This window comes from Betta splendens, chromosome 3, assembly GCF_900634795.4.
Source record: "Betta splendens chromosome 3, fBetSpl5.4, whole genome shotgun sequence".
Taxonomy (NCBI): domain Eukaryota; kingdom Metazoa; phylum Chordata; class Actinopteri; order Anabantiformes; family Osphronemidae; genus Betta; species Betta splendens.
Window position 1 is genome coordinate 13609821 of NC_040883.2, and position 18130 is coordinate 13627950.

General features: G+C 49.9%; 1 protein-coding gene and 1 long non-coding RNA gene across 2 annotated transcripts in view; one reads left to right on the forward strand and one right to left on the reverse strand.

Annotated features, from left to right (window-relative positions):
* The window catches only part of gse1b (Gse1 coiled-coil protein b), a 141959-nt gene that overhangs the window by 119548 nt on the left and 4281 nt on the right, over window positions 1-18130 (forward strand). Inside the window, exons 3-12 of the mRNA XM_029145220.3 lie at window positions 1975-2163; window positions 8181-8389; window positions 12536-12702; window positions 12792-12983; window positions 13944-14108; window positions 14193-14551; window positions 14712-15024; window positions 16357-17000; window positions 17103-17215; window positions 17327-17597. Coding sequence (XP_029001053.1) covers window positions 1975-2163; window positions 8181-8389; window positions 12536-12702; window positions 12792-12983; window positions 13944-14108; window positions 14193-14551; window positions 14712-15024; window positions 16357-17000; window positions 17103-17215; window positions 17327-17597 — 2622 coding nt within the window. The remainder of the gene's footprint in view (window positions 1-1974; window positions 2164-8180; window positions 8390-12535; window positions 12703-12791; window positions 12984-13943; window positions 14109-14192; window positions 14552-14711; window positions 15025-16356; window positions 17001-17102; window positions 17216-17326; window positions 17598-18130) is intronic.
* LOC129603902 (uncharacterized) lies at window positions 2678-8173 on the reverse strand. Its single transcript, XR_008694248.1, has 3 exons — window positions 7958-8173; window positions 4278-4369; window positions 2678-3525 (listed from the first exon to the last, which is right to left on the reverse strand). It is a non-coding gene; the product is annotated as an uncharacterized LOC129603902 (long non-coding RNA).

The following is an 18130-nucleotide window of genomic DNA, read 5'->3' on the forward strand; positions in this document are numbered from 1 at the left end:
CAAGGAGGGGAGAGATAGGCAGCATGTGTGGTGCGTTGCTTTGTTAGATAAGCTCTAAACGGTCTTTGTGAGCGGCAGCGCAAGAGACAGGAAGGCGAGGGAGGGGAGAGAGGGTCGATGGGCGAGAGGAGGTAGATCGAGAGAGAGAGAGAGCGAGAGAGAAAGAAGCAGGAAGATGGTGTGTGTCCTGTCGGCGGCTGCCGGTGTGTGCTGGGCTGGGCTCAACGTGAAGATGCAGCCATGGGGGATCCAGGCGGCTCCACTCCTTTGTGCAGTAAGGAGCTTCAGCCACGCTTTATGAGGGAGGGGATCACGAACCACAGCCAGACCTCGTGTGTGTGTGTGTGTGTGTGTGTGTGTGTGTGTGTGTGTGTGTGTGTGTGTGTGTGTGCGCGCTGTGGTTTTGTGTGTGTGGTTCATACGAGCTTTAAATGCCGTGTTCTCAGACTTTTTTTTCAGAAAGTTCCTTGTGTATTTGTTTTACTCCGTCTGGTACGTGGCGTCTTCTGACTTCTTCTGGGGACGGATAAAAATCCTGACAATGCCACATTATTGAACTTATTGGTTTAGGTGATGTGTGTTTGTTTGCCCGTTGGCCAGTCATGAACTGTGTGTGTGTGTTGTTCAGACAGTAGTCATTGTTGATTCCATTATTAATTGTGTGTGCTGGGTTCATTGGAAGTGCACTGGGTAACTGGGAGGTTAGAGGCAGGAGGTGTTGGGAATGTTACGCACTCTCTCATGGCCGACTTGTCGCCGTGTGTGTCCGCTCCAACACACACACACACACACACACACACACACACACACACACACACACACACACACACACACACACACACACACACACACACACACACATACACACACACACCTCTGACGCTGCTCATTTCTCTGAAGGGAACATGATCTTTTTATAGCCCTCTCAGCCTCTTCAAAACCCAGATATAACGCCTACCTTGCTATTGATATACAGTTTGTAAGCAGCTTTCATTTACTGAGTGCATCTTTGTCTTGGAACTTATTCTGTTCTGAAAGTTTGCTTTGAATGTGGATTTGAAGAGGATTCTGATCAATCCCCAGTCTGTGTGTGTGTGTGTGTGTGTGTGTGTTTGTGTGTTTTGGTGTAACAGTTGAGTACGTGGGTTCTCCTCGGAGCCGCCCTGTGTGTGTGTTTGTGTGACTATGCAGCGCTATGGCACACCGTGGCATTTAGGGATTACACTGACCGAGGGGCTGTCAACACAGTGTCACCTTTCAACACATACACAGGAAGGAAAGGGACAGCCGCCTCCAACCTCCTCACCCTCCCCCACCCTTTCTCCCTCTCCAAGCAACACAGGGCTAATATGAGGTTAAGAAGAGACACGGCACAAAAAAAGAATCAGCTTATTCTCTGCTGCTTGTAAAAACGCTTTTATGACGTAACCTTAACTTTCTTTATCGTTGTTATTTGCTCAAAACCCATTGACTAAATTCTTAAATGTACGTCTGAAACACACTTGATTGTTGGACGATGCTTTGCAGCGATGTCGTGGACCTCTGGCAGACACGCAGCCAGACTGGAGCGCTTTGAGCAGGAGAAGGCTGACCTGTCCTCCTAACCTCTGACCTCTGACCCTCAGCCATGCAACCAAAGCCCCTTTGCCCTTCACACCACCAATTCCCATCCAGCCCAGCTGTCACGGATACTCAGCACCACACTCGGCCCTTTTGAATATTTATTTCAACATACAGTTAAAGTTGTGTTAAATCTATGTAAGTGTAGTTCCACGGTTGTTTGTCATGTCATCTGTATGGTCATGGAGGATGTGGAAGTTCATCCTTAGTTAAAGATTGGTTGTTGGACCGTTAGCCCCCTTGACTTTTAGCTTGTTTCACCCAATAAGCTGTAATGCAGGTCTGAACAACTGGTGTATGTGGATCTTCATTGTAGCCAGTACTGATTAATAATTGCCATTACTTTTCTTGTAGGCATGAGCCATGAGCCAAAGTCACCATCGTTAGGAATGATCTCGACGGCGACCCGTACCACGGCGACAGTCAGCCCCCTCACCCCGTCGCCCCTCAACGGCTCCATCGTAGCCAATGGAAGCCCGGCTAACCAGTCTGGATTCGCTGCAGCCCTCCGTAAACTGGCAAAACAAGCAGAAGAACCTCGAGGTTGGTACAACAGCGATGAGACACTGGCAAACGTTTTTCCCTGCTGGTCCAAATGAGAGTTTAGATTTATTTTAGTGCAAATTACAAAATGTACAGAAAGCGAAAATAAATCGGTGAATGGACAGAACGGATCTCTCCGCGTCTTGTATTTGGTCTTTATATGTAGGGCTTGATGTGTTTGGACATTGTGTGGGGGGAAAGGTTTCGATTCCATTGCCGGTTGTGTAGAAGTGCTAATAACAGCGGAGTGATATCCACACAGACATTGAATTAGCTGTTGTCCCTGGAGATGTTGGGACGGAGAGCAGCCACTCTAGCTGACCCACTTAATGTGCTTTATGGGAGCGTGTCTGTCCATGTGTGTATTAGGGTGGATCATGTGGTTGTATGAATATGAAATACGCATCAAGTGGTTGAATTACTGGTTATTGACTTGTGCAACCTCATGGACTGTCGCTTTAAAACTGAAACTGCCTGAAAAGCTGGGTCTTAATTACTCATGCATAAACGCACAAGCAAACAGGAGGGTCTCGGTGAGGATTCTCTCATTGTGGAGTCTGAGTTTGTGTGTATGGGCGAATATGTATGTGACTGTACCTTGGCTCCACGGAGCCCCAGGTGTCCTGTCTCGCTGTAGCCCTTAAATCATACGGTCTCCTCCTCCCGGGCCGTCCCTGGACACCCAGCCCGCTCCAGCATGGGACCCAGAACCGAGAAAATGATTGATTACAGAGTGAGCGAGAGCGTTCAGTCGCAACCTCTCCTCATTCCCTCTCAATCCTTCTCCCCTTTTGTCTCTCTTGACTTCCTCAACCCTGCATCCAAGCCCTATTAATTTCTCGCTCTTGGCAAGAGAAAGAAATCGCTTTCGGAGTCCAGACCTGGCTTTCGTTTTAACACGGGCCTCCGCTGGAATCATTCCGTCTTATCTCTGTTGCTCATCCCTAATTTTTGTCAGTTGCAGCTGGAGAACGCTTGAGTTATGTTCTCTTAGTCACATTTTTTAATACTTCTGTTTTTTTTTCTATTTTTCCATTGTGCTGAGAGAATGAGAGGTGAGAATGAGTACGCGCTGTTCTATTTGTAATTCACGATCTACCGAGGCAGAGAGCTCTTGTCTGTGTCTTTGTCATACAGACATCAGATCCTGTCTGATAAAACTCTGCCACCTTTTTATTAAAAGCACAAAAAAGCCCCTTTGTTATTTGCGAGGCCTGCTGACTCTTCCTTGTGGCTGGTGCAGGCGGTGAGTCAGTCGCCAGGCATAAGGAACGGCTCTGCTGGTGTCGGGAGCAGCGGCTCTGGGGTGGGCAGGGAGGCACGAGGCCTCTGGAGCTCCAGTCACCTCTTTGTCTGCAGAGCCTGTATTTATAGGCAACACACACACACACACACACACACACACACACACACACACACACACACACACACACACACACACACACACACACACACACACACACCCAAACACCCACACACATGCAAACAGTTGTCTTTGCAACTGTGCAATCCTCGTGATTGTTCAGCATGCTGCAGCCTGCTGTCCTTTCATTAGCTGCTTTGACTCAACCTCTTCCCTCTCACCCTCCGGTTGATGCTTTGAGGTGACTAGTTCACTATATACACGAGGTGCTGGGACTTTGTGTCCTGAGGCCTCAAGGATTTACTGTGTTTTTTACTTAGGTTTTAGTACTGGTATCACTGCCGCCGGCTGCTGAGCTGATTTAAGACCCTGAGCACGGCTGCTGTTTATATACACACCCACACACATATACACACAGACGCATACGTCGTCACTTGTCAGTGGTGAGTATAATGAATAGCTCTGTGTGTACGGAGTGCTGTGCTGAAGAGGGGAGGTGATGGATAATGAGTATCAGAGTAGTTTAAAGGACACACTCACTCCATGTACACTCACATCAACATAGAGAGTAACGTGTGTGTGTGTGTGTGTGTGTGTGTGTGTGTGTGTGTGTGTGAGAGAGAGAGGGAACAAACACACAGATAACACACTGCCTCATAAAGGCAGGCCTGCTGATATCTGATTAATTAGGCAGATCTGGATTTAATCCTCTCCGTTGTTTCTTCTCGCACACTCAGAGACACTTACTTACCATTGGAATTTCATGATGGCGTTTGCACCAACTGTAGTGCGCTGCCTGGAGGGAGCACAGATGAAACTGTACAGGATAGATGGATGAGTTGGCTGGAAAGAGGAGGATTCAGAAGTAATTAGTAGATTTGTGAAAACCCAAGGTGTGTAGGCAAGAGAGAGAGTGTGTGTGTGTGTGTGTGTGTGTGTGTGTGTGTGTGTGTGTGTGTGTGTGTGTGTGTGTGTGTGTGTGTGTGTGTGTGTGTGTGTGTGTGTGTGTGGCCGGAGGCTCCTCTTGTTTTTGGGAGCCCAGAGCATGCTGGGACAGCGGGGCAGTGTGTCTCTGACCTCTCCATCTGGAGAGCCTGCCTGGAGCACACACAGCCTCGCTTCGCTGTATGTGTGTGTGTGTCTTGAAGGCAAAACCCTTCAGGCTGTGACTGTCCCTGAAACACAACAAGCTCATTTGCTTTTTCTGTCTCTCCCTCCCCTTCCATACACACCAACTTAGAGATCTCTCGTTACTCTTTTCAGTAGCAAAGCGGCATTTAAGCATAATGTAATGTACAGTCAGCAGAAGGCTCAGAGGATTTTGCCTCTTATTTCCATCCGCCATCTTGTACCGTCTTCCTTTTCCTTCACTGGCACAGCAACACACACTGTGTGCTTCTCCCCTCCCCCACTGCGTGATGCAGATTACAGGCTTTGTGTTGTCAGTGCATGGCCAAGACTGTAGTAGCAGGTGTGTGCGGTGTATTTGTGCATCAGTGGTTAGTGTGTGTGTGTGTGTGTGTGTGTGTGTGTGTGTGTGTGTGTGTGTGTGTGTGTGTGTGTGTGTGTGTGTGTGTGTGTGTGTGTGTGGACTGCACATGTTGAAGCTTGTGCTATGGGATGCTGGTGGGGTGGCATATGGATGCAGGGTTGGCTGGGCACTGCTATGCACACCAGGTGTGAAATGGACTGTTTAATTAAGTGCTGATGCTGTTGTAATGCATGCTGGGAGGGAAGGGATGGGGCTGGGTGGGCTGGGCGTGTTGGTGGGGTTAGAGAGCGCCCTTGTGCACGGAGTGGCTGATGCTGACGGTTTTATAGAATCCAGTAGGAATCCATCCTTATTTTCCTGTAGTGTTGATTTCCTATCAGGTCTCTGATCTGGTGGGATTCACTGCTGTAGCTTGAGAAAACCGCCCGAAGAGCTGCGGTGAGTTATTTGACGTTCTTAATGGGTCAGCTGCTGGAAGGAAAAGGTGCCGACGACGCAGGGAGACTTGGCCACGACCTCTGACTGCAGCTTGTGTTGTTTGTTGCCGCTCCTCCGCGCCGTGTGCGGACGCATGTGTAGCTTAGCTTGAGCGCTCAAGTGTGCAGGCAGTCTGGGAGATTGGAGCTGGTAATGGAGGAGGTGATAGTGAAAGGAGCTCCACATTAATCACACACTGACACTGCCTGCATACTCCGTTCTCCCCTCTCTACCTGTTTGCCCCCCCCCTTTTTCTGCACCTCTTCTGACACCACAACGCATGAGTCCCTTCACACAAAACAAGTGACAATCAGTGCAGCTAATGAAGTGCAGGCTGGTGAGACTATTTTAGACTCTGGGGGATGAAGCCTTGTGCTTAACTGCTCTTCCTCCTGCACCTCAGGACCAGCGCGTGTGACCGTCTTTTCCCATATAGATGCAATGAGCGGAGCACACGGCAGAAGCCTCGTATAGGATTTTCCCCTATCAGACGGCAGACTGATGTCAGGGGATGGGAGCAAAGAGAGGCTGGCGTGGAAACTGGAGCGAGCGGGTGAAAATAGGCAACAGGGACGGAGGTGTGATGGTTTAAACAGGAACATATATAAAATATAGACATTTTGGTTTATGAAAATTGTGCATTGGCCGTAGAGATGTGGTGTCTGGTTGGAAGGCACGGGCGGTGTTTGAAGAACAGAAGGAACGGCTCTGGGGCGGATGAAGAGGCGGTCCGTGGGTGTTGGGTGTGTGTGAGGAAAGGAGCCTTTCTGTTCTGTGTCGTCCTGAGGACGTTGTCCACAGATTCTGCAGAAGCTGCAGGCGGAGAATGAAGCTGTCGCCGGATGGTCCTCGCCTCCTTTATTTCCTCCTTCCCTCACCTGCTCCTCCTCCTGCTCTCTTAATTATTTAGTCGGCTCTGCCCGTTCCCCAGTCCGCTCCGTGACTACACGGGAAAGGAGGAGCAAGAGGTGGAGATGGGGAATTGGGGGGGGGGGGGGGGGGGGGGGGGGGGGGGGGGGTACGTGCAGTAGAGGTCTGTTGCTTAGCAGTTTGGAATCACTCTGATCACCCCCCCCCCCCACTTCCTCTTCTCCTCTTCCCTCCCTCCAGCCTTGTTTGTACCCGCATGCTTGTGTGTGTGTGTGTGTGTGTGTGTGTGTGTGTGTGTGTGTGCACACACTGAGTGAATAGGCTGTGACACTAGAGCTGTATTAAGTGTAGCTCCAGTCCCCAGGCTGAGTGGGCTGCTATTGATTGGTCTAGTCTTCCAGTGGAGAGTAATGGCTCTCCGAGGTGAGGAGGGGAGGATTAGGCCACTAATTGCCATTGTGCAGACAAGATATGCCTCACCCCTCTGTACCCCCCGCCTCACCCCGGCCCCGCCACCCACTCGCCCATCTGCAGCCCTTACCTCCCGCTCTCCTCTCAGTGCCATCTCTCGCCTCACCTCACACCTCTTTTGCACCGTCGCTCGCTCGCTTTTTCCCGAATCGCTCCCCATCTCTCATTTACACGTCTCCCCTCACGTGTATCATCGCCGTCCTTTTCTCACACTTTCTCACCCCGCCGTCCCCATCGCTTACACAGATTTTCAGATTTTCTCTGGACGGCCACCTCGCTGCCATTATTGATTCTTTTCATTATTTCCCTGCGTTACTCAGAACGGGGTGCTTAAAATTTGTCAAAATCTTGACCGCGCCTCCTATAAGCTCACACTGTCTGTTATGTTGCCACGGAAACCGAAGCAGGGAAGAAGAAATGGCAGTTGGGCAGAGATCTGTGGCTTTTTCTTGTTCTGATGGTGATAATTGGAGAGGAAGTAGACCTGAAACTGGCCTGAGGTTTCGTGTCTTTTTTTGGCTGCTTACAAACGCACGTACGCGCGTCGATGCACGGAGCACAGTACCTGCACATGCACACATCTCCTGCTGTCCTTGTTGCCGTACTGAAGTGCGCGTCCCATTGAGAGGGTTGTGACCCAGTTTGACTGTGCAATGCCGTGTGCTCTGAGCAGAGGAGACGCACAGCACACTGTGCTGTCGGGAGGCAGGGGCTGGAAGGAGGAGGAGGAGGAGGAGGAGGAGGAGGAGGAGGAGGAGGAGAGGGAACGGAGCAAAACAGGCAGGTCCAGTCCACAGGAAACGGGAGGAAACGGGGGAGACAGAGGGGAGAGGGTGGTGGACAGGAGGTGCAGCCAGTATAAGGAGCTGTGGCTGGAAATGGATTTGCAACGCGTGCGACTGGGAGCGTATCAGATGAGCACGGGAACCAGAGAGACGGCGAGATGTGTGGAAAGCGGAGCATGTGACCAGACCGTGACCCTGCGCTACAGGGTTTCCCTGGAGGGCTTTGTTAATGTGGCACAGCTACAGCACAGCGGAGAAGCTCATTGGGCCAGCTTTTCACCACCTGCTGTGCGTGTGTGTGTGTGTGGGGGGGGGGTGACTGCAAGCACCACTCACTGTATATACATCCATCGATGCCTGCTCACTCTGAGTCCTCCATGTCAAGGCTGTGTGACTCTTGCAGGGCTGCTCATCCCGGTCACTGTCACTTCATAATAGAGGCCCAGAGCCGTCCATCTGGCCCAGCGTGCGCCTGCACATGTGCATTATTTGTAATTGTATTTGCAATCAGATCGACGGAACATTATCGTACTCATGGTCGTTTTTTGTCTTCCCCCAGCTGCATCCTCCATCAGTAGTGAGTCGTCTCCAGTGTCCTCGCCGGCCACCAACCACAGCTCCCCCGTTAGCACACCCAAGAGAGGTCCCCTTGGTCCGGGGCCCGTCCTGGTCCCCCCGGCGGGCCACAGCGTGCCAAACACTCCGCCTGTCGTCACCATTGCTCCAACAAAGACTAGCAACGGCCTGTGGAGGAACGAGGGGCGCCAGGTAAAGCCACACGTCAAAAAACCAGAGCCCGATCTCCATCTTTCTCTCAATTGTCAGATTGTCCAGTTCTTTCCAGTACTTTCACCTGCCTGGTAGCATACACGTTCACACGGACTCTCCAGGTATTATTGGATTAAGTGGCCGCCCTGTAACCCACAGTGTGGCAGTATGCTCTTGACATATGTACATGTGCTGTAGCTTAAGGGGTTTAAGACTGTCTGCTTCCCCCATCACTGCCACCCTCACGGCCCCATGCGTTAAACAATCCCAGCTGCCACTGGGACATTGAGGTGACAGACTCAACGGCAGCTAACATCTGTGGTCCTCTACTAACCCCCACCCCCCCTGCACAAGCCCTCTTGGCCATGGATGAGCCCTTCCCCTGCTCCTCCTAACTCCACCCCAAACTCACCTCCAGCCTCGCTCCATTCAGCCAGGCAGTCAAGTGCGTCCTCTTCCTCATCACCCCAAACCCACTCTCTGTTACGTAGTGGTGCCGAAAGAGAGAGAGAGAGAGAGAGCTGCTTGCTTTGATAAGGAGTGGATTATGGATTATGGCCCCGCTTTAAGCCTTCTTATCTCGGCTCAGGGCTAATGGTCGAGGCCAAGCGCACGGTTCTGAACAGCATTCGGCGACACGCGGAAACTCTGAGGTACTTTGACAGTTCCCAAGAGACCGGGAGAAAGGGGATAGGAAAGGGTGAGCGAGGAGGGCAGCCAGCCAGCAACGCGTCGGCTGTTGTCAATGCCTATTGTCCCACTGCCCTGGAAAATCCTTGTGACCCCCCAGCCCCCCTTTAGTTATCGCTTTTACAAAATAGCCCTGCCACAGTTCAGGGGTCAGCCACAGCCGGGAGGGGTTAGACAGGCAGCAGTGGTGTCACTCTGTGGGCCATTCCTTTAACATGACATAGGACGGAATGCAGAGACAGAAGCTCCTGCAGCTCCCTTCCATGCACATGTGTACTGCAGATAATCCGCTGCACATGTTCGCAGGCTTTTCCGTGTCAGTGTCGTGTGCAAGAGTTCAAATTCAAATGGAGGAGGTCTCGTCGCCGGGTTCGCGGCGCCTCCAGCAGATCAGGGCCACCCACTTAAAGAATGAGGGGGTTAAGGGAGGTGACGGGGACAAGGGGTTGGGATCGAGGTTAGGCTGACAGAGATTTATCATGAAAGCTTGTGCCGTAGCATCTCCCATGTTTCCGTGGTGCTGCTTCACTGAGCCCATAGAACAGTGGTCACAAAGAGCCATGGGGCATAACGGACACACATGCACGATAAAATGTCTCTCTACAACAAAGACAATACTGTGCGGAGCTTTCCTGACGTTATTTCCCACTGATCAGGGAGTTCATCAGGGTTTAGGGCCCTTTATCATTCTTTATATATGGTATTATTGTTTTTTCACTATATGAGTTTACTATTGTTATTATTTTTTATTTTGGACACAAAAATCTGAAATAGATGTTTAATGACATAAACAGCAAATAGTGGCAGCGGCCTTTTCTCTGAGTTGTAGAGTCCAGGAAAGGCTTGATGATTTGTGTGTGTGTGTATATGTGTCCCTTTTTGTGTGTTCGGACAGTTGATTAGTGTCTCTGTGGCTGAGGTATGAATATGTCTTTTGAGAGGGGTGATGAGCGGCGCGCTGAAGGAGGGAGGGCTCGGTGCACTGGCATTTTGCTTTAATGACTGCAGGAGTCTGCTCCCGCTGCTGCCTGTAATTGCTTTTTAATTGGCAATTTGGATTCATGGCTCCATCTGAGAGGCGTAAACGAGTGCTCTACAGAGCGCGGGGTCTCCCACCCTCACTGGGGGTTACAGGGGCCTGGCTTGCACAGAGGAACATGGCCGTTAATGGATGTGTCTTCGAGTCTGAGTGCTTGTCGATGTGCTCCTGTTCGGCGGATATGGCTGCCGCTTAGTAATGTGTGTTTGAGAGTAGAATAGGCTGTTTTCTGGCAGGGCAAAGGGTAAAAATGGGAAAACTGCTTGGATTTTCAGGTTCCTGAGTGACTACAGTGCCTCTAATGGGGATTTTGTCTTTGTGCTCACACAAACAAGGGACTCGGTCTACATGGAGTACATGCAGTTTGCTTCAATTAAGCCCTTGCAGTGTTTTACTATAAATTTTCACTTCAATTGAATGTAGTTAGTCAAAAACACTTTGTTATCCAATAAAAACTAATGTTTCAGCAAAATGTATTTTATTGTTGTAAGAAATAGAAAAATCAACTTTTGAGCTTTTTAAATTCTACAGTTTAACCAGAAAAGGCTAAAGAACATTTAAAATCAATTTAGCTTTTTTAAATTCATGACAGCAGTTCTTTTCTTTACAGTAAACATTGTAATTCTATGTAGTTTTATATGTATGTTTTTTGTCTTGTACCACAGTTGTTATTGGTGTGAGCATTGTAAAGTGTTTTTTATCCTATGTATTTTATAGGTGGAGCATCACTGTGCGGTGGCAGAGGGGTTTAAATTGTGCACATTTAGGTTTTTACTGTTTATTTTGCTGATAACAGGCACATGTACCTTGACAGGCTTCTAGTGACTGCATGCGTCAAGTATGAAGCAGAGGTTTGCATGTTTTCCATTTATGATGGAGTTTCCTTGAAAATGAATGAGACCACTTTATTGGTTAAATGTGTCTAAGAGTCGCTCCAATTATTATTAGTTTTCATAATTTCAATATCATGTCACTCAAATAGTGTTTGACTATTAACACCGACAGTGGATTTATACCTACTACATGACACCAGACAAAAATTATGGAGACTTGAGTAAAGTGGATTCATGCACATAACATTAGAAGGTTTGCTAACAATTGTACATCCATGTACCTGCTCCCCAGCTTTTGGTGGAGGTGGATGAAGGTGTAGCCTGGCATCAAGCTACTATCTGACGTTGACTTCTTTTGAAGCTGCTGAGGGAACGTTCACCTCTCCAGCTTTAACAGGTACCGGTCAGGTACAACGATAGGAGGTTTTTGGGGAAAATGTGCTTTGCTGTTTAGTGAAGTGCAACAAACAGCAAAGAGAAAACTGTGAGGTCAAACTACTGGAAATTAGGGAGGTCTAAGGAACAAAGTGGAATATGGGGAGTCTCCGCATTAGAGGCATTTAAGATTGGATGTTAGCACATCAGTGTCAGCGTGGGTCAGTGGCTGCTGAGCAGGATGTGGAGGTAATGGCTCAGTAAATGGGATTTGTTTTATCAGGAGCGGGAGTCAGAGAGAGGACAGTGGTGTAAGGTCTCTCTCAATTCCCAGGGAGCCCAGAGGTTAATTTAGAGGGGCAGGAAGCCTTCTCCTCTCACTCCGTTTCCTCATGGCTTCATCTCTGTCTTTCCTACCTACTTCCCTACTTTTTCTTTTTTCTAATTCTTTTAAAACCAGAATCTAGTTTTGCAGGAGATGGCTGTTCTACCCTTCCTGTAAAAAATCCACTGTGGCTCCATATCTCATCATAATCAATTTTCTCATACAGGAGTTGTAAATTTCTCAGTTTCACAATCCAATTGGTAGGTAGGGGGAAACCAAAGCTGCAGAAAATGCACTCCCACTCCCACAGCAGGACGTCTTTGTATCTCCAAATGGTGTGTGTGTGTGTGTGTGTGTGTGTGTGTGTGTGTGTGTGTGTGTGTGTGTGTGTGTGTGTGTGTGTGTGTGTGTTGCGGGACTCCTAAGTGAGACCGCTCGCTGCCAAAGGCAGAGATGGAGGAAAAAGGCAGAGGGATGTTGCTTTTTGGACTTCTTTGTCGCTGTAGATGTCGTTGTGCATGTTGTGTGTAATATACTGAGGCCGAGTTTTTGACCAGGCTTTTTTATCTGGAGTGTGTTCCTTCATCAGTCATAAAGATGACATCTTGTTTGCAATTAGAGGAAACTCATCCCTCTCCCCGCTTCCTCTATCTGACTGTTTATTCCCGACAGACGTGCTGATCCAGCTATTTTTACAGGGAGGTGATGTGTTTAAGAAAGTGGCTAGAAGTGCCTGAGGAGGGAGGAGAAACTGAGGTGAGGGGGCTGCTCGTTCCTCCCCCACCTCCACACTCTCAGGACAGGCTTCATGAGCACTGACAACCATGACGGTCACAGGTCCTCGCAAACAATGACTAAGACTCTTTCTCTGCTTCTCTCCCCAGGCTGACTCTGGGCCTCGTGGGGCCAGCAGGGAACGTCTGAGTGCAGAGGGCACCCTCTCCCAGGAAAAAGGGGGTCCCTCGGTCCCTGCCCACCTCCTGGGAAACCCCTATGCCTTTGGTCTCACCCCTGGTGCTGTCATGCAGGATTCACGTTTCCAGCCTCTCAAGTGAGTCACACGCTGCTCTGTGGAACACGGTTTCAGTTTATATATGTATGAATATGTAAACTAACGGGCTTTTCCGTCCTCGCATTCAGTTTGCCCAGACAGCTGCCTAATGCAGGTCCTGTACCGGAGGAGTACCTCCGTGGCTTCCGGCCCTATGCCACAACTGAAGATGCCCTCCGCATGCCCTCGTTGCCCTTGGGCCTGGATCCTGCCACTGCAGCTGCTGCAGCTGCTTACTACCATCCCAGCTACCTGCCCCACCCTTCCTTCACACCGTACAGGTGAGCCCGGCCATTCATTTGTTTGTCGACCCGGGCACTCGTGTCCTTTGAGAGCAAACTGTGCATTTAACTGAACTGGGTGTTTGCATTGCTCGGACTCTGCAGTAAGGGCTTTAGTGTATAGCTGAGCTTGGAATCATGTTCCCAGAGGTAAAATGCTTGTTGACGTACTTGTATTTTTATTCTACTGGAGGAGAGACTTACAGTTGGCTTTGAATAACAGAGAGCAGCAAAAACATCTCCCTATGCATGGAAGTCTGTTATAAGAAGTGTGACAGCATAGAAAGCAAATCTCTGTTTAATGTCTTTTGAGTACAAGAATAGCCAGTTTTATCACTTGCCTCTGTGTATGTATATTATTTAACATTATATCATATAATAATATATGTATTATATAAAATTAAATAAAATTCTAGAAATCTTTGATTCCAAGATGGTTAGTTCCTCCTCACATAAAAAACAGTGTTTTGTTTCTGTTTTGGGTTCTTTATAACAGGGACAACATTACAATCATACAGAAATAGATCATACAAAAACACCAGCAGCAGCATTTGCCCAAAGAAAACAGAAGACTGCTTGCTTTGGGCTATCACACAGGCTGCGTGCCCCTGGTCTGTCAACCCAGCAAGAACAGAGGACTGCAGCACCCATCACATACTGCGCTGTAATGGATTTAATGAGGGGATGAGCCGAGGATGTCACACACATACACGCACAAACACACAGTGGTGTAGCAGCGCACGGCGCAGTCTCCTGCTAGCTGCTGTGCAGTGATTGAGGTTAGCTGACAGGCGCCGCTGCTTCCTTGAAAGATGGAAGGTCCTGTGATGCTGCTTTGGGAGATGGAGGCACGCAGGTTAATGAACGTGAACGCCGCACTGTCACACAGGGAGACTGACTCTCTCTCTCTCTCGCTCTCTCTCTCTCTCTCTCTTTTCCATTGCAATCCTTATCTCCCAGGATGGATGACCCGTTCTGCCTCTCTGCTTTGAGGTCACCTTTCTATCCGCTGCCAGCAGGAGGAGCCCTACCCCCCATTCATCCCTCTGTTCATATGCACCTACCAGGGGTCCGCTACCCTGCAGACTTCACACACCCTTCACTATCAGCACTGCAGTCTGAGAGGTAGAGTCTTAACACACACCTACATGTAAACACGTGCATTTCATTTTTATCATCTTATTTCCCTTCTGTCTTCTTTTATTACAGGCTTCAGCTGGAGGATGAGATGCGGCAGAGGGAGCGAGAACGGGAGCGTGAGCGCGAGCGCGAAAAGGAGCGGGAGCGCGAGGCGGAGCGGGAGAAGGAGCGGGAACGGGAGCGCGAGAGGGAGCGCGAGAAGGAGCTGGAGAGGGAGCGCGAGCGCGAGAGGGAGAGGGAGAGAGAGAGGGAGCGGGAGAAGGAGCGGGAAAGGGAGAAGGAGCTGGAGAGGCAGAAGGAGCGAGCGCTGAGGGAGAAGGAGCTGCAGGCATCCAAGGCCCTGGAAAGCCACTATCTGGCTGAGCTCCATGCCATGCGGGGGCAGGAGGACCGAACCAAGCCTGAGAGACTCACTCCTAATCGGGCTGGTATGTGTGACCCTGTAGCCTTAAGGAGCCAGTTTGACTGTAAACACGTGTCCCTGAAACACTTTCAATTAAGATTGCTCAAATGAAATCAGACTTTTACAATTAAACTAGAAATAGTCACAGCCCTAACATCTCCTTGTTCTAACGTTTGACCCGGCAGATAAAACCAAAGAGCCTGCTCTTCCTGCTCCCAAACCGGTTCCACCAGGACTTCACTCCGCCATCGTCCAGTCGCGCCACCCCATCCCTGGCCTGTACATGGGCCCCAGCCCCGTGGGGACCGGGCTGCCGGCCTCACTAGTGGCTCAGAGGAACAACGAGGAGGAGAGGTGGTTGGAGAGGCAACGCAAGCTGCGGCAGGAGAAGGAAGACCGTCAGTACCAGGTGTCCGAGTTCCGGCAGCAGGTCCTTGAACAGCACCTGGACCTGAGCCGGCCGGCGGACGCGGCGGATCATAGGACGGACTCGCACAGGTGAGACAACTGGGGTCCAGCATGAGGAGAAGCGGCAACCCTCTTAATCAGCTTCATTTTGAGTAGTATTGTTTCCTTGCTAGTCTGATGGTGGAGTTGTTTTGCTGATGCTCCGGGACCTCGGCGACACCAGAATGCATGTGGGCTGTTTTCCGAGGCGCTTGGCTGCGTCCCGTCTAGCCTGATGGGGACAGTTGTGCCTGTTTTGATGCCTCAGAAGCTGACGGGCTTTAGAAGTCTGATTTGAGGCAGAACTGGAAAAAGATGAACCCTGTCAGATGCATCACATCCACTCTATTTCTGTCAATGCTACCTTCCAGGCCTGATGTGTAGGCAAACAGCCAGCTACATTTAGGTGCTGATAGAGAGCGTAAGGCAGGGTCCTGATGGTTGCTGTTTCATGTGCAGCGGGTAGGGGGCCTTCAAACAGGCAGTTAGCGCGATGGCTACCGTACACAAAGGCTAATTCTCCGTTAATCCTCTCAACCTTGCGCAGCGTAAGCTCCTTACTCACCCTCCTTTGTTACTGTGCCTGTGTTTGTGTTGTGTATAATTCACAAGTGAGGCAGTGGTTAATGCCGAACTGGTAGAACAGGAGAGATACAGGCATCTGCCATCGGTACCTCAGCGTTATTATCGCACAATCACAGCTCAGAGGCTGCAGATTGCAGATTACACATACATACACACACACACACACGCACAGGCAGCGAAATGAAAAACATAAACAGGGATAATTTGACCGGTCATGCAGTTTGCACTTCTGCCAGGTTTGATTTGGAAAAATGATGTCCATCACCCATCTGCCTTTTTTCCTCTCCTTGCTGATACCAATATTTTTCCACCACCACACCTTCCTCTTCCTCCCTTCTTTTACACACACATTCATCTCTGTCCTGTTTCTAGGTGTGATTCCCTTTCTAACCATCCGTCCATCTTCCTCTCCGGTGTCAGGCTTTTTTCTTCTCTCTCCGTCTGTCACTAAAACATTTTTCCTGGCCCCTTTCTCCTCGAACTCGCTCTCTCCCTCAGTGTGTGTGTCTGTCTTCCCGTCGGTCCGTATGCACACATTCATGCCATATTACAAGGGCCAAGACCAGATCAAACCCAGGCCTGTGTGTCTGCAGCACAGTGTGCGCCTTGGCCACATCCTCACTCTGCTCTGGGCAGCTCTGCCTGGGCTTGATAACACCGACACACAAATCCACAGACATGGAGGGAATAGCAGGGTTGTTAGCGCATAGCACGTGTGACTGAAAAATAATAAGACATTCTGCTATTGTGTTGTTTCTGAACGATACATTTGACCCCTGTTTCATGATCTTTCTACAGATCCATACCAAATCACCATGAACCAGCGAGCCGAGATCTCCACCCACACTTAGGAGCCCCCCCACCCCTCATCTCACCCAAACCTCCGCTGCCACCACGTGACCACCACCCTCCACCTCCGACCACCCTGTGGAACCCAGTATCTCTTATAGAAACCACGTCAGACTCCAGACGAAACCATGAGCCCTCAGGGATGGGACACTATGAGCTCAGCCGCCTGCCCCCAGGGCCCTCCAAATATGAGGATGGCGCCCGGAGGAGAGATGTGGTACCAATGGAGAAGTACCCCCCACTGAGAGGTCCTCCGGGCCTGCCGGAGTCGAGCACATTCCTCGCTGATCTGGAGAAGTCCACCCAGACGTTTTTCAGCCAGCAGAGGGCGACGCTGTCTCTGTCCAGTCAGTACGAACTGGAGGGAGCCGTGAAAAACAACACTGCACTAAAGAACATCCAGGCACATCCGGGACACAGCAGACACGGACAAGGGCTGGGAATGGTTACGGGGCCGGGGATCGGACAGTTAGCCACACTGGCAGCGGGTCCGGAACCAACGCTCATCTATGATGAATTCCTTCAGCAGCACCGAAGGCCAGTCAGCAAGCTGGACCTGGAGGAGAAGAGGAGGAAGGAGGCCCGGGAGAAAGGTACCCACCGCCAGCATACTGTCAGCATACAGCCGCCATCCTTACACAAGGAAACATGTTGGAAGTAAAAATGGGGTTTCAGTAACAATCTTTGTGTTCCAGGTTACTACTATGATCTGGATGATTCATATGATGAGAGTGATGAAGAGGAGGTGAGAGCCCATCTCAGGAGAGTAGCAGAGCAGCCCCCACTTAAACTGGAGGACTCCACAGAGGTAACACATCCATCAACATGAGGCCTTTTCTGATTTCCATGATGCAAGGACACACTCACGCTCATGATCAACCAGTAAGAGGACTTTTATTTCTTGTGCACATCTACGCAGAAGTTAGATTTTCTGGGGGTGTTTGGCCTGACGACGGTGGGCCGGCGGGATGAGCTGGTACAGCAGAAGAGAAGGAAGAGACGACGGATGCTCAGGGAGCGCAGCCCCTCCCCGCCCGCTTCTCAGTCCAAACGCACCCCTCCTCCTCCTCCCCCCCAGCTCCTCACGAGATTCACCCCGGAGGAGATGGACCGAGCGCCAGAGCTGGAAGATAAGAAGCGCTTCCTCACCATGTTCAGGCTGTCTCACGTCACCATACAGCAGAGGAGAGGTACAGGAAGTTCCCCAGGAAGTGTTACACGTTTATGAACAGTTGCCCTGAACGTGGGTCTTTAGTGTAGCTAACTAACCTTGTTTAATCATGTTTCAAGAGCTACATCACTTAGCAGAAGACTTTACTGTGTGTAACAAATTCTCTTGTTTAAGTAGAAATAAGTGTTTCCAGAGTGTCAGCTCAGTGTTACTCAGAAACCACCACAAAACAGAACCGACCCAGTGCGCATCTATGCCTCGTCTGTATCACTTCTCTTCTCTATGAATTCTCATTTCGGCAGAGAAAAGACTTTGACTGTAGTCGCCGGTGTCAGTCAGCTCTACAGTTCGCTGAGACGGCACTTTTCAGACTGTGCCATGTTCTTATTAACGTGTTGACTGAGGCTTTGAAGGATTTTATAATGAGGTCATGTGAAACTCAGGTCTTCATTATATGCAGCATATGTCAGAGAACATTTTTGCATAGTGCACTGCTCTATCTTGCACCACTTGTAGCTGAACTTTCATGGTAGGTCCCTGCAGTCAGTCCAG